This window comes from Meleagris gallopavo, chromosome 6 (assembly GCF_000146605.3).
Source record: "Meleagris gallopavo isolate NT-WF06-2002-E0010 breed Aviagen turkey brand Nicholas breeding stock chromosome 6, Turkey_5.1, whole genome shotgun sequence".
Lineage (NCBI taxonomy): Eukaryota > Metazoa > Chordata > Aves > Galliformes > Phasianidae > Meleagris > Meleagris gallopavo.
Window position 1 is genome coordinate 8,162,321 of NC_015016.2, and position 16,329 is coordinate 8,178,649.

Below are 16,329 nucleotides of genomic sequence, written 5' to 3' on the forward strand. Positions count from 1 at the left end.
TGTTCAACTTCTAGAATGTGTGAATTGTTTCAAATTATGTTTGTTACCCGTCTTTTTTTTTTTTCCTTGCAGAGGAGAGGAATAGACTACTTTCAGTATCAGGAACTCTTTATTTTTCACTTTTATGAAAAGCTTATCAACCCATATCATGTCTGAATTGGTATGGTGAGGTCAGTCCTGTGTGTAACTGATTTGTAGACAATTATTTTTATATGGGTGGAACTACTGTTGCTACTAGTATCAATTTTAAGGTATTACAATCTACTTGCAGTGAAAAAATTCTGTTTATTAGTGTCAGATAAATCACATAAGTGACCTCTCTGTGTTTATGTGATTGATTACATTAAATTTTAAAAAATCTCAGAAATATTAAATAAGTATTAATGTGTGTTTTATTTTGTGGAATACTCCAAACATGAGTCTATATCACATGGTTTGTTGCTGAGTTAATGGGAACTGTATTAAATACAAGGATTTATATGCTTGTTCTAAAACTTTGGAGCATTCATCAGATGTGATTAGAATAAAAACTCCATCTTGGAAAAGTATACTTGAATTGTTTATGTTTGAGGAATGCTTGGCAGTAAAGTTCTGTACAAAGCATTGTGTTTTGTAACTATGCTGTATTGGCAGGCATGATTTATTTGAACTTCCTCTTTCAGGCTCCTTTATAGTTTAGCCTTTAATGCCAGATTCCTGAGGCATCTTTGGTATCTGATATCTTCAATGACTACACGAATGATTACAGGGTATGTATTCCACTATCTCTGAAGCTGAGTTTCTTTTAGAATAGAGTATATCTAGTTAAAAAGAGAACAAGGCAGGTTGTGGCATGATAGTGCTTGTGGACGATGATTGAAAACAAAACTAAGATTTGCTTTGTTCCTACTTCATTGACATTAGTTGTACTATGATTTCATAAAACTTGGGAATTCAACAGTTGTAAGAAAAAAAGGTGGTAAATCGTTATTAAAATAAGACAGCTGTCTTGTAGATTTTAGTGCTTACTAGCACTAATATAATAAATACTAAAGTTCCCAGTACTTCCTCCTAGGTATGTTGGTTTTATCTCATAAACTCTGACTAATCCAGAAACTGACTGTGCCAGAAGTGCATTCCCTGGGAACTGAGGCATTGAACCTGCAGATTTTCTGTATGCAAAGATGCATGTTACTTAACCTGTCTTTGCTTTGTTTTGGTTCTAAACTAGAAAGCACCTGCAGTCTGTGCTGACACCAGAGTTTGGTGTGTTTTGAGGCATTGAGAGAGTTTAGTGACAAGAACTTAGAACAACTTTATTTTGCAAGAATGGTACATAGTTATTAAACTGAGCCAGCAGTCCCTGTTTTGTTACAGGAAATGATATTTAATATTTTTACTGGAATGCTAAAGTTAATTTTTTTTTTTTCAAGTATTTAATTAACAGTGTCTTAATTTTGAATATTGTATTTTCAGGTCTATGGTACCACTTCTTCAAGTGATTTCAAGAGGTTCTCCAATGTCTTTAGAAGACTCTAGTCGAATTATCCCTCTCTTCTACCTATTTAGTTCTTTGTTTAGTCATTCACTTATTTCTATTCACGATAATGAATTCTTTGGTGATCCTATTGAAGGTGAGTTTGAATCATAATTGATAATAGTGCTTTACAAAGTAGGTTAGTGTAAGGCTGCTTAAAATGTTGAACTGTCAGACTTAGAGGACTAAATCCATACAATTCATTTGCTTCTGGGTGATCCTTTGTTAAGAAGCAGGAATATTAACCACCTTCTACTTTTCATAAAAGAATGGAGATTCACCACATGCTTCTAATATGGCAGTTCTAGAACAAATGTCCTGCTGCCATATCAATTTGTTGGGAACTGTTCAGCGTCTGGAATTTACAGCTTTAGGATTCCCTGGGCAATGATTTGCCGACATCTGTGGGGAAGGTTTTGCTGGGCTGACTTACTGATGGTCCCCTGAGCAATCAGCTGTCATCTGGTTCTTTCATGATGATTGCATTTAGGGAAAAAAAAAAAAGATGGTCTGCGCCATGGGAACCATAGCTTTACTGGGTCTATTATGCAAGTTTTTAATCATGGTAATTTGTAATGAACTGGTGAATAGAATGAAGATCTGGACTGAATCTGTAGTCTAATTCAAACTTTTAACATAGTTGCTGAAGAAAATAAAATAATATTGTAAACAGTTATGAGGTCATTACTTCTTGTAAACATGTTCTCATTCTCTTTTTGTGTGATGTTTTCAATTGATATCAGACTGAATGTGAATACTAGAGTTCCAATGAAATCAGTGTTTTTCTTAATAGCAAAAAAGAAAATATTGAAAGAAACTTAAACTTGTGGTTTGTTTAGTTGTAGGTCAAAGACAATCATCAATGATGCCTTTTACACTAGAAGAGCTTGTAATATTATCACGCTGCCTTCGAGATGCGTGCTTAGGAATCATAAAATTGGCTTATCCAGAAACAAAACCAGAGGTTCGTGAGGAATATATTGCAGCATTTAGAAGTGTTGGAGTAACAAAAAATACGGAGATGCAGCAGTGTATACAGACTGAACAGAAAAGGTGGATTCAGTTATTCAAGGTAAGTTCTGTCAGTTTTCTGAATAGCGTAAAATAACATTTTCAGACTTAGGCTGAATAAATGAGTCTGGGTACACTTTATTTTTGCTAGTTCTTTTTTTTTTTTTTTTTTACAGTTTTCAGAAATGTGGACTCAGGAAGATTGATTTTTGGACTATATGCTGAACTTTGAGTAATTTCAGATAACTCTATTTTTCACAAGTCTTAGTTTAATTTTCTTTCTTATCATGTTGATAAAACAAAAAAAAAAGTTTCTGCATAGAATAGACGTTTTGTCTTGAAATCCTGTTCAGCAGGATACTTAATATGTGATTATAGCATTACATGGGTGTGCAATTCTAATGGGATTGTGTGGTGACTCGGGTACTTCAGTATTGGAGGCTTCACTACATTGGTGCTAGGCTTCACTGCTGGTTTGGTGTTTTACCAAAGTATGATGGTGTTACTCCTTTTGGGCTTGCTGGAATACTAACGAGATGGTGAACTTAGCTTAGCAAATCTAAACTAAATGTACGTCATTTCTGGCTATCTACCAGTATATTTCTGTTAGTGTTATTCATGTCATTCTAAGGCTTAAAAGAAGCTGAAAATGTTGGCAGGGAGAAAACCTAATATAACTGTAGCTGAAAAAAATGGAGTGCTTGACTTGTCACGAAAATTCTGCAGCAAACATATCTAGTCAGCTAAAATTGCTCATTAAAAAAGTGGGAGCAGAAGAAATGCATTTTCCAAATTGAATGGTAGATTTACAGTCCGTTTAATACTGGTGACCTCTCGCACACTAATGTTCAGTTCGAGTCATCAGCTGTCCCTTCAGGTCTTTTATCACTGCTTTTGTCAAGCTATCTATTTAATTGAAAGAAGTTAATTGAATGAAAATGATCAACTAAGCTTGTATTAATATTGCTAATGGAACTTTCTTCTTGGCCATGTTTGGAGAAAGATGTCATGCTAGACTTTAGGAAAGGCCCATTAAGGCTTGCACTTAACCTGATGGGCTAATTAAGGAATGCTTATTCATTCTACAAGTCTAAGATAGCCTCTATCCAGCCTATTCTGTCTGATTTTACAACACATTTCACTTATGAGCATAAGCATTAATAGCAGTGAGAGTAACTGATAATGTTTTGATTGCATTGAATACAGTCCTAATGCACCACTGAATCTGTAATTTGCACTGATTGATCTAATATATGTTTGCACGATTTAATTTAATTACTTGTCTTTAAATTGCCAAATAAACTTTCAATTTAAAGGTCACAAGTGAAAACCCCAGGATGTCTATTAGCGAGAACAGCGTATTAGGAGCATTTCTCTGTTAGCAGTTTATTACATGCCATCTTCTGTTTGTTCCCCTTACTTTGTCTTTTTTACTCTTTTGTTAGCTTATTAAATTTCCAGTGAATTTGATCGTGTTGTGCTTTCATGCAGCAAGTTGTAAAATTCCGAGTTACTCTGTCTTTGGCAGATGAGCATCAACTTGGTGTGCTGTTTATATTTTCAGGAGCCAGAGTTGTCTTCCATTAATTGATGTACCTGTGTAAATCTTGAGGGCATTGGCAAGACTGGTTTTACCCAGAAATGCAGATAATAACAGAGCTTTGCTTGCTTACTCCTTCAGAAATGTGTTAGAAATAAAAGCTCAGTACAATTGAAATTCACTCCATTAAGAAACATGAAATCTTTACTGAGGGCAACTTTGAAGTAGGTTCCTTACAGTGAGCTGGCAGCAATATCTTCTTCCAAAAAAAACCCCACCCTAAAACAAAACTGAAGTAGATTATAAATTTAAGGTGTTGAAGTATAAATTACTTTTCTTTTATTTACACTGTGTCAAATATGAGAGACTTGTCCTTTCTGAAACTTTTGCAAGGTGCTTACAAAGGCATATTGCTTCCTTATCATCCATTGCTTCCCTGACGTTCCTTTTAATTTCTCACACTGGTTTTACAAGTTTTCCATGTCTGCTATGAAATACATTCCAGCAGCAAGGCAATGGTAAACCTGAAAACAGTGACTGCTAACAGTAAAACATACTTATTGGCTGGCAAATTGGAAGTTTTTGGAAGGGTAGGCTTCACATGTGAAAATGTCTTTATTAAGCTGTATCACTCTTTTTTGGCTTGCTGTAATATGACGTGTAGTCAACTGCTACAGATTCTGTAGAAGAACATAATTTCACAGGGTTAATTCAGAGCAGTCTGCTACTCCTTAATAAAACTTGTTTTCATGTACTCAGAACTTAAGTTGCTCTTTCTCGTGAATTAGAATTTTGAGGGTTACTCACACCTGTGGCTTTATGGGAAAGAAAGCTTAATTATTGTTAATTGAAGGGAGTCTTTTCTTTCATTAAAATACATTTTAAATTTTACAAACAAGTCTCAAGTATAGACTGCTAGCATTCTCAGTAACCCATTTATTCTGTAGAAGGAATTCCCGTCTCAGCTAATTTGATTCAGCTTCCTTTAGGTCGTCTTTAACTGCTTGTAAAAACACTTTATTAGCATGGTCTTCACGTGGAAAATTTTCTGCCTTTTTTTTTTTTTTCCCCTTAAGTATAGTGGTAATGGGACCACAGAGCTTCAGTGACTCATCTCACCTGCACTGGATTTTATAAGGGCAAGGTGATGAAAATTCCTGTGTAATCAGACAGTTCCCTTAATAGCATTCTTTTGTTCTTTTATTCAACAGGAGCTGGATCTTTAAAGGTCTTTTGTATAGTATCTAGACACTGATTCCTTTAGAAGGCCCATTAAACTCTGTGTTGCTCTTTGACACCTGCCTTTTAATGCTGTCTTTTAGGAAGATTACTTCAGAAAAGCTGTGTGTTTTTCTTCCTTTCTCAAGTGCTGTAGTTCTAAGTTTCAAAACAGGTGTGTGTTTATCGCAGCAGCAGTAACTTCTTTGAGGCTACTAAGTTTAAATTGTATCGATTCCTCTTAATTTTATGTAGTGTTGGTTAAAGTTGATTCTGTCTTGCACGTATATTGAACCTACTTTGAAGGGGAGAAGGCATACAAGCAAGTATGCCAGTGCTTGTGATGGAGTAGATGTTACTTTGATACTTTTCCTTCTGTTCTGGATTGGAGAAAACTGCCAAGAGAAATAGTAAAATTGTAGAGACGCTCCAGTGACCATGACAAACATTTTTCCCAGCCCCACAATTTTTTATGCAGCTGTGCATAAACTAATTTTCTGTTGTTTTCTCATTTACAAATTTACCTTTCTTGATTTGAGCTCTTTGTGAATTAAAAAGTGAATTAAACATAGTGGTTTAAACTAATGTGCCATGCCTTGTGGTTGAGTGGCATAGGGGTGTAACATCATCATGCACTGTAATTCAAACTGATAAGCAAAAATCTTTTAAGCCACTTTACCAGATGGCTTCCAGGAGAATGCTTGTACTTTTTCCTGGGCTTACTGACTTAACGTGCTGAAGGGCTTTTACTTAACACATTTTAGTTTGTAAATAACATTATGATACATACGTACATATGAAATGGAAATTGCAACCCACCACCCTGTATATTTTCAAGACTGTAGGTGCTTCTTATCCTGACCACTAGCATAATATTGACTATGATTTTTTTTTTTTAAGTTGTCCATTTGTAGTTTGCTCTTTCTCATGAGCATGTTTACTTTATGAATCTGTTAAATCGGATCTCTTAAGAAACTTAGAGTTAGCTAAAAATAGATAGAAATAACTGAGCTGGTCACACTAGGAGCTGTTTTAATAGAGACAGGGTCTTTGAGGGTATAGTTTATTCGATAAGTGATAGATACTTTAAGATAACTTTTTTTTCTAGCTAGCTCTGACCACAATAAAAGGAGCCCACAGTCTCCTTTTTTCAGATGTAGAGCATTTAAAAATACCAGCATTTGTTTTTCCACATGGATAATCACTTCAGTGAGGTGGTATAATTGGCAGATGCTTATGACTTCTCTGAGCACCTTTAGCTGAAAATGCTTTAGTTAGTGCAGCAACTAGAACTAGTCACATCTTTCATGTACTTGAGAAATGTAACTTTTGGTGCCTCTTTAATGCTTTTGCCCTCCCCTTCTGTACTTTTCAAAACTGATGTTGACTTCTGTAGAGTTTGGCCATTAAGGTGCACATCACGTGATCTGCTGGCTAGTTAAGTTCATTTAGTGTAGGCAGACATACCCACTGTAATTGATTGATCCCTAAGATTTGTCTAGTGTGTGGGATGTGGCCTTTGCTATCTTGAGATGGAAAGCAAAAGTTCCATTCTTTTGTGGATCATTTTCATTGAAAAATGATGCGTGGAAGCTTGAGAGACTTTCTTGCGGACAGAGAATTTACACATCTACCAGATTGTTCAGAATCTTGGATTTGGAATGTGATGTAATAAAGAGTAGGCATATATCTGTCTCAAACATGCATCTATTCATACGCTTAAGTTTTTGAAAGCCTAATATGTACGTGGGGAAAAAAATGTACTTATATAAAACAGAGTTAAATGACCCAGTTAAGTATTATTTCTGTAAAGAAGTAATTCAGTGCTGGTAATGATTTGATTAGGCTTTGCTGAACTGGCATTTAACTTCATAGGTGTGAAGTTCTAGGGATTACTAAGTCCTAGCTCTTAAAATTTGAAATGAGACTTTAATAAGGTAGGTTTTTTTGGATTACGTACTAGTGAACCACAGTTACTCATGTTCTAAGGTATTTAAGTGTAAAAGTAGGCTTTGGTAAGTTAGAATAAGTACTGATTTCATGCATTACTAATTTTTTCTCAAGTTTTAGTGTGAAACTTCTAGAATTTCACTCACAGTACTAAATGTATATTGAATGTATGTATTTCTAACACCTAGGTCATCACAAACTTGGTGAAAATGCTGAAAGCAAGAGATACAAGGAGAAATTTCTGTCCACCAAATCATTGGCTCTCAGAGCAAGAAAACATTAAAGCAGATAAGGTAAGTGTAATTGTATTCTTTTTCCACAGAGCATTACTCGTGATGAAGTTTAATTTTTGATTCCAAGCAATATCAGCAGTGTTGATATATTGCAGTTTTAATGTTGTTTAAAATGTGTAGTAACACTGCTTATCTCTGTAGTATAGAAGTCTTGCATCTGTTAAGAAGCTTCTATGTTATATCGCTTTACCAGGTCAAAAAGTAGGACCTGCACTACAGTGCATTATTGTAATTAAGCTCTATTTACAACAACAAGTTGTTTGCAGTTAATTTTCGTATTATTTTAAGTTCTTAAAATAAAAATACAGTAGTTGTTCTCTAGTGGAATCATACCTCAAAATTTACTTCCAAAGTAGCGTAAAACTCAGTTGGGTTTTCTGTGCTTATCTCACCTAGAGCTCACTTTTTTCCTAAAAGCCTTTGAACAGAATGGGGTTGCTTGAACTTGTGTATGTATGCATGCAAACAAAAATGCTGTTATGAATGTGCATGTACCTCCTTTAAATCACTGAAAACTTGGATCCTAAGCCAGTCGTATCTGCGGCAAACTACTGTGCAGTGCTAGATGTTCTAACAGTTGGAGGTGTTGCATGGCAATGAAAAGCAATAAATTCTTCCATTTATTTTTGATTATTGCTTGTTTGCTTACCTTGTTTGAGATTTCCATTTCTCTGTGTGACAGTTCTTCAGAGTTGGTAGGAAATAATGCCCACACACCTTAAAGAAAGTAGTAGTCTTAAACAGTAGTGTTATCTTGATTCTCAATTCAAAGTAAGAGAATTTATTTTACATCTCAGAATTCAAACTCTACTTCTATAGGATCTCAAATATAAATGTTAATCTTACCAGGTTACACAGCTCTATGTGCCATCTGCTAGACATGTATGGAGAGTCAGAAGAATGGGAAGAATAGGACCATTGCAGTCTACTTTGGATGGTAAGATACAATCTATGCAACTGTTGCTTTACTAAAGGCAAAACAAGCTTGGCTAATGTGAAGAAAACTTACCTTTTGCAGAGTTGAGCTGAACATATTGTATAAAGTTTTAATATTAACGGAAGGCAGAGCAGTCATTTATAATCTTGAGTGTGTTTTCTATGTCTTTGGAATATTTATTGTGTAACAGCTTCCCCAAGCTTCTGCTGGTTTTGCTGGCATTGATGAGGTGTAATGGTAACAAGTGCTAAGTGTTAAAAAAGTGTGAATATGTATAAAAGGCAGTTGCAGAAGATAGAAAATATGTACATTTGTGTAATATACAAAATAATAAAGTTTTATTTTTACTATATATGTATTTAATATAACAAATTTTTGGTATCATGATAAGTATTAATTACAATTAGTAAATATTGTCTCTGATTGGACTTTTTTCTTTGAAGCATTCAAAATAAGTAAACTTTATGGAACTTCTAAAGAAGCATTTGGGAATTGGGCTAACTTAGCTATCAGGGAAAACTTGCACTAGTGCACTTTTTAAACATTGACAGTCTATTTCTGCTTTTCAGACCTTTCTATCTTCACTGTTTTAGAGTTTTACCTTGCTATGTTGTAGTTAAATCACAAATACTTGGGAAGATCTTAGTAATGAATTAAAAATGGAACCTTTTGGAAGCAAAACGATTTGTCTTTGAGAGTCCATACACTCCTTGAAAATGACGTCATTTGCCAGTATCTTAGCCAGATACAGCAGATCATTTAAAGAACACCATAGCCTTAAGGCTACCATAGAGCTCTGCGGAACGAAGTGATTTGTCCAAGTTTGAAACCTAAGGACTTACTTTTGATGACAAATTTTGTTTGAATAGTTACAGTAAGGTTAATCTAGTTATTAGGTAGTAACTAGTTGGTCTAGTGTAAGTACTCTTGGGAATTCTGAATCAAACTTTTGTTCAGTTTAGTTTCTCCTTTTGGAAATGATCAGTTGTCAGCAGTGGATAGTAGGAAGTCTTAAAAACAAGTGCTTAGCAAAAATTGCTGAAAATCTGTATGGTTTTTAAGCATTGCCACGCTGTCTCAGCATCTTTCAAATGCAACTTTCTCCTGTTAGAGCTGTTCCATGTGTGTTACTCCCAGGTTCTCATCCACCTCCTAGCTTGCTAGCCTCCTATTAGTCTCCTTCCCCCTCAGACTTGCAACACTTTGAGCTCACTTCTTTCTTTCCCTTCCCATAACTGCATCAGTGCCCTTTGTTTCATGAGTGAGCTTGATTTGGGTGACAAACACGTAAGCTGATGTACTGGGCTGATAACAACTGAGATCTCCTTGGTTTTTTGTAGTCTGGTCACTAAGGGAATTTCTGTTCTCAAGCCAGTTGCAATTTTTTGTAAAACTTGAGTATTTTTGAATCCTGTTTCTCTGAATTTAAAATTCATCTGTTTAGTTCAAAGATGTATTGAAGGGAACTGTTGATATAAACATCGTTTTGATAAGAAAGCAGACTAAAAACAGTGCAGTCACCTGCTTGTTTTCACACATTCATGTTAAGTGTGCGTGTGACTTGTGCAAGCCCTCTTGACTCCATATGGGACAGAGCCAATTAGCATGAAAGTACCGCTGCATCGCATATGGCTGTGTTTATTTGCACTTTTTCATTTGCCTAAATGGCAGACTCGTGAGTTCTAAATGCCCTCTGTATTGATGACTCTGTCTCATATTTCTCTTTCAAGAAAGAAGCTGTGATGGAGAAATGCAGATAAAATTGACTAATTGACTGGAATAATTGAACCGTCAAAATCGTGTAGTAGTTTACCTTTGCTGTACATGCACTTTTTGTTTAAAATGCTTTTAACCCTTAGCTTAATAGACAGCATACACTGACTTTTAATTAAGAAACTGAGAGTAATCACAGATAAGTATTTTATCAGAAATTCCAAAGGCTTGCAGAGTTCCTTCCCCAAATGAGTATTCATCAGGTATAGTAGTGCATTGGGTTATGTCCTGTTAACTTAGTGCTTATGATATCCCTTCTTAAAGTGCTTTAAGGAGTAAAAATGGCACCAGAATCAAACAACCAAGCCTCCCCCAAGCAAAAAAGCCTGACAAAACAAAAAACAAACTCCTCTACAAAATGTCTCATCAGTAAACATTGCCATGATGCCCTGTTGTAGAAGGGCAGTATTTCTGTAGTAACTAAGATTTCATGTCATAACTGTAGCCTTGCTATTAGGAGAGAAAATCTAGAGAAACAAATGTTATTTTTCTGTTGATTTCTTTAGATTTGGTTTAATTCTTATATTTTAATGTGTAAAAGAATTTGTTTGAAGTGGATGTTGTAGTTGAAAGCACTTTAAACTTTTTGGTTACTGGGATGGGAATATTGTGTATTCCTGTGATTAAAATCATAATTACGTACTTCTTGTCTTCTCTGATATGCTTTTTCTTAATTAAAAAGTTAAAAAGTCAGTGATGCAACAACTTTTCTTCTGAAGAAACTTAAATATGAATACATTTATATATATTTTGTTCTCAGACTGCTTTTTATTTCTGATTGCCTAACATGTAATGAAAGGTAAGGCTTTGTGTTCATAAACCAATTATTTTAATACTTGTATTTTAATGCAAAGTAAATAGAATAACTTGATTTAAAAAAAGTCAGAATTGTTTAAAATTGTTTCCAAAATTATTAAAAATACTATTTCTATTTTAAGTGGGTTTGGAACCAGCACCTCTTTCTGTATCTGAAGAACGACAGCTTGCAATTCTGACAGAGCTACCTTTTGTTGTTCCTTTTGAAGAAAGAGTAAAGGTACCTAATTTCTAAATTAATGTTTAGTTTTGGTTTTTGAGATTGTTTCCTTTTGTTTTTCAATAAGCTTAAAAGAGCGTGTGGCTAACTAGAAACTGGCTTGTTTCTCTGCAGAAGTATCTGATGTACCATACTTGTTCATGTGGCAACTGAATATATGAAGTCAGACTACTTTCTTTTTTTTGCAATGATTCTGTTGTTCTTTATAGTAAATGTATTAAAATTAGGAACACAGATTCCAAGATATGAGAGCAATGATGTATTAGTTCCTGGTTGGTCTACATGATTGCACCCTCTTGTGGCAAGCAGTGTGCTAGCTTGTGTGTCTACTGCAAGCTGATTGCAGGGGCAGCACTGGAGGCTGGTGCAGTGGGTGAATTTGCTCAGAACAAGTTGATAGATGTCCATTTTAACAAAACAGTACCTAGAGATTGATTGATTTATTTATTTTTTTATTCAATGTCCGAGTAGCTGAATGTAAAGAATGATGTGGTTTAAAACCTGCAAGGTTATTGTACTGTTTGAGTCATTTTTGTGTGCTTTCTAGATTTTGAATGTATAATTGCTACTTCTATCAGCTATTTCAGTTTGCAGCATATATATTTTTTTAAGCTATAATTGTTATAGGGCTTTTTGAACGACTTTTCTTGTCAAAAGAACCAATTACTTAAAAAGAAAATAATAATAATAAATTACTCAGTGAACTGTCTTGGAAACATCTAATTACAAGTCACCATCAAGAGAATGAAGAACAGTTCCATAGGGAAAGTAAATCAGTATTTGTCAAAAAGGCAATGGCAGATTTAGTGGAAGAGGACTTGTTTTTTTCAGGCTTCTGTGAAACACTTGTTCCCACAAAAAATCTTAATACCATGTGGCAGGACTGACCTGGGATTACAGCGAAACAATTGGAAGTGACGTCAAGCAGGAATCTGTGTTAATATTCTGTCACTGTCTACAACCTCTAGGCTCATAAAGCTTTAAGTTGTACGTATTTTAAGTTTCTGGAATTCATAAAACCTGTTTTCTGTTATCACAAAAACTGAAACTTAGCTTCTCGTTTTGGAGTATGGCATCTTTTCAGTCATTAAAAATTGTTTGGAAGTTTGTGAGAAGGATAAAGCTCCAGATTGCACACTTATCTTACTCAAAGACAAGATCCTCTTAAACTGCTTTTCAGACCAAGTATGGCCCTTTTGGTGTAGCAGTAGAAGACAACATGCTCATGGAGTCTCCTACCACTCCTTTTACTGCAGGTAGTTTTGTAGGAAATAGCATTATTGCTATTATTTTTTTCCCCCCCTCTCAGCTGTCATCCATTGTAACAGGCCTGGTGTTAAGGTCATGTTTGCTCCGTATATCTTTCCATTTTCTAACTTCTTTGAATTTCCGAATGTTAGATACTCTTATAAGCAATTACTCAGTCCAGTTTCATAGTGAGCTGTTCAGCTTGCTGATCCCAGGATCTGTTACCCATTTGGCCTTAAAGCACATTGGTATGCAGCTGTCAGTTCGATGTTCATCACTAACTACAAGTAAATAAAATTTGTGTGAAGAACCTTGATCCTTTATGGGAAGCAGTAACTTGAATTTTATTGAGTATTACACCACTTACTGAAGCTTCACCTAGTGTATGGCCTCATAGACTTTTGCTCTTCATAACCCTTTGGTACATTGTTCAGACAACTTCAGTCTGCCTCACTGTCCATTTCCCTTAGCCCATGCTATTGTCAGCTTGCCAATGCTTCAGGTACACATTTCCATCTGTTGTTATTAAGTCACAACAAATACTTCAGTTACGCATTGGCATTCTTGATTTTTTAGGAATTGCATTTGCATGAACATTGGATCATTTAGGAGTCCAGACTGTACCAAAACAATTTTTTTTAGTGATAATCACCCTCTAATCACTCATTGCATCTAGTATTGTGTATTAGTATTAACAGATCGTATACAGCATATTCTTATGCCCTGTCTATAAAATGGAAGTGCTCATGGTTGTGCGTCTTGGTGATGTTCAACTATAGGAAAATTCAGATCAGAGGGGACTTCTTGAGGTACTCTAGTTCCCTTCCCCCCTCACTCAGGAGTACATTCAAAGTTAGATCATGACACTAAGAATCAATTGTCCTGATTTCACAGACTGTCTGTATGATCTTTTCTGATGCTTAACCATGCTCTTCCTGATTTTTTCTTTTTTCTTTATGTCTGTTCAGTGTTTCTCTTCCTCACCTTATGGCTTTTTTTTCTTGGCTTTTTGCTGTTCACTGTAGGGAAGTCTGGCTTTGTCTACAGTGATTCTTCTACCAGGACAGTCATCTTTGCTAACTTATAGCATCCATATAAGAAGTAAATTTTAGATCTCATTCTAGTGTTGTCTGCTGTTGTCAGATTTTCCTCTTTCATGATGTGTGTATGTGATTGTGTGTAAACATCTGTGCAAAAACCAAAAATTCTTAGTTATGAAAGCAGTCTGATATTATTGGGAGATTACATCTCTTAGAAAATATACTGAAGTATTCATTCAATATGGGGAAATATGCAAGAGAGGACATCAGTAAACAGATACTCCTTGTACTGGGGATGTTTCGAACATTATGCATGCATTAGGCAGAAAGGCCATGCTGCAACTTGGCATAGAAACAGTTAGAATTACTATTCAGAGGAATTCTTAACAGGTTCCTCTTGCAGTGACTTGCACAGGGGCAATGTGAAGTTAAATCTATGCTTCAGCTGGCATTATTTTTTTTTATTTTAGTTGGTATGACGTTCAGGCAATGCTATCCACTATATCAGTGTGAATTACTTGCTCACTGCTTCCAAGAGGAGTACTGACACCTCATGTCTTGATACTAGAAATGTTCCTAAGCATTATGAAAACAAAAATAATTGTTTACTAGTACTGAGGATTGACTCTGCGTTCAAAATACTCATGACTTTTTTCCTTTGTCTTTGAATACTTTGCATTTCAGAACTCTGAAAGTTAGGGAGAGGAAGCTGGAATGACTGACACAAAGTCTGTAGATGTGCCTCTTTATGTAGAAAGAATTGAGGATGATATCTTAGCACAAGAAAGTTTTTGCATGTCTGTCCCCTCTTCTTCCCTCCCCTGGGACGTGGCTCTGTATTTCTGGAGCTTGATGACAGAGAGGACAAATCACTTGAAAGTGAGTGCCCAAAGCAGCTTAAAGGACAGTAATAGTAGTGAAAAGCCATCTTTCATTGGATGTTTAGATCTGTACAGTAACTTGATTTTTTTTTTCATTCATTTTAACAGATTTTTCAAAGATTAATCTATGCTGATAAACAAGAAGTTCAAGGAGATGGGCCGTTTTTGGATGGAATTAATGTCACCATTAGGAGAAATTATATTTATGAAGATGCTTATGATAAACTTTCTCCTGAAAATGGTAGGTTTACAATGAAGTTATCATCAAATGCTAACGCATTTAGTCCATCTCATCAGGTATTTACATGTTTGCTTACTTGAGGAAAACAGTAATGAGCTACTAGATCTTTTGCAGTGGTTGTGACTAAAAATGGCTGTCCTGTTCTTCTAGCCAGCAGAATTTTTGTGCAGGAGAGCGTTTCACCTGAATGAAGAACTAATTTTTAAAAACAGTTCAGTTTGTGAAAGGACTGGGCAGTTGCTAGTAGATCTAGAGGTATTCACTAAGCTTGATGCTTGGTGGATCAGGAGAAATTCTGATGCTGAACATTCTTTCGTGGATATCAACTGTCCATCCATAGTGTGTGCATTGGTAGCTCATGAAATGAAGCGGTAGAAGGTTTTATTATTACTCGTTTGTTATTGGTTGGTTTGATGGTGAGAGGTAAGTGTAGTCGATGCAAAGTTTATTATAAAGGCTGTTTTTATACACTGGAAGCCTTCAGTGAGTCGAGCAAAAGGGCTTACCTTCTCAGGTATGCACGCACAGTTCAAGGACTAAATGTTACTTGTTCTGGGACTTGTATTAGAAAAGTCAGAGAATCTCCATTCAAGTAGGAGGAAAAAGCCCATTTCAGCCACTTCTGTCTTTCTGCCACCTCCCCACCTCAAATAACTGTTCATATTTCCAACAGAGAAATGGCAGGTGGCAGCTGAAGTTTAAGATTAGATTTTTGCAAGAAAACTGAGTTGAGCTAACATCTTGATGGTGCCTTGTGAGCAGCAGCTCCTCAGCTTGGGTATCTGACTTGTCTGTGGTGCTGACCTTGCTCTTTTCCAGGAGTAAGCAGTTATCTATCAGAGCATGCAGGAAAGTAATCCAAAGAAAGGGATGAATGCTGAATCAATGAGCTGAAATGGATCACATCAGGGTTGAGAAGAGTGGACCGATGGAAGGGAGGAACAATGGTGGTGGATAAAAGGAGAGTGGGAGCACTTCCTTTGGTAACAGGCTGAGAAGTAGTTTTAGTTATTTCTTGTTCCTTCATTCTTTTGTATGAGAAAGGCAGGGAAGGATTGTGGATGATGGATGTCACCCATGCTCCTTGTAGAGTTTCTCTGTGTTGCAAGCAGATGTGTACAGTACAGTATTTGTCAATCAACAAATAAATTAAAAATGCTCTCTTGTAAGGTTATTTCTAGGATGTGGCAACATCACAAACAAACAGAATACATCAAACTTGACCACACCTTGCTCAATGGAATTACATGCCATAGCATGGAATCCAAAGTAGCAAAAGTGTTAAGTTTGATTTCAAAGAATATTAATTAAGGTGTTGTGTAACAGTCGATCCCTCTAAGGGAGCGCAGCGCTGACTGATGGTTCCTTCAGACAAGACAGAGTAGAACCTTTCATTCACAATGCTTTATATAAATAGAATTTTCAAATAATAATTGGGGCTTATGAAAATACTTGGGAGAATTTTTCTTCCCCTACCAGTGACTTTCTCATTAATCTTTTGAGCTCTCTTACAGCAAGATGCCTTGTGCAGATTGAGTCAAGCATTGAATATCCTGAAATTCAAGCCAATAATAGATTTTTGCAACAGTACTGCTTACTAGTGTCTTTTTTTTAATATACAAATAGCACAGATAGAAACATACAC

General features: G+C 35.7%; 1 protein-coding gene across 1 annotated transcript in view; it reads left to right on the plus strand.

Annotated features, from left to right (window-relative positions):
• The window catches only part of UBE3C (ubiquitin protein ligase E3C), a 64,171-nt gene that overhangs the window by 25,701 nt on the left and 22,141 nt on the right, over positions 1 to 16,329 (plus strand). Inside the window, exons 11-17 of the mRNA XM_010712393.1 lie at positions 663 to 749; positions 1,456 to 1,613; positions 2,356 to 2,588; positions 7,424 to 7,528; positions 8,378 to 8,465; positions 11,177 to 11,274; positions 14,552 to 14,684. Of these exons, the coding sequence (XP_010710695.1) occupies positions 663 to 749; positions 1,456 to 1,613; positions 2,356 to 2,588; positions 7,424 to 7,528; positions 8,378 to 8,465; positions 11,177 to 11,274; positions 14,552 to 14,684 (902 nt within the window). The remainder of the gene's footprint in view (positions 1 to 662; positions 750 to 1,455; positions 1,614 to 2,355; positions 2,589 to 7,423; positions 7,529 to 8,377; positions 8,466 to 11,176; positions 11,275 to 14,551; positions 14,685 to 16,329) is intronic.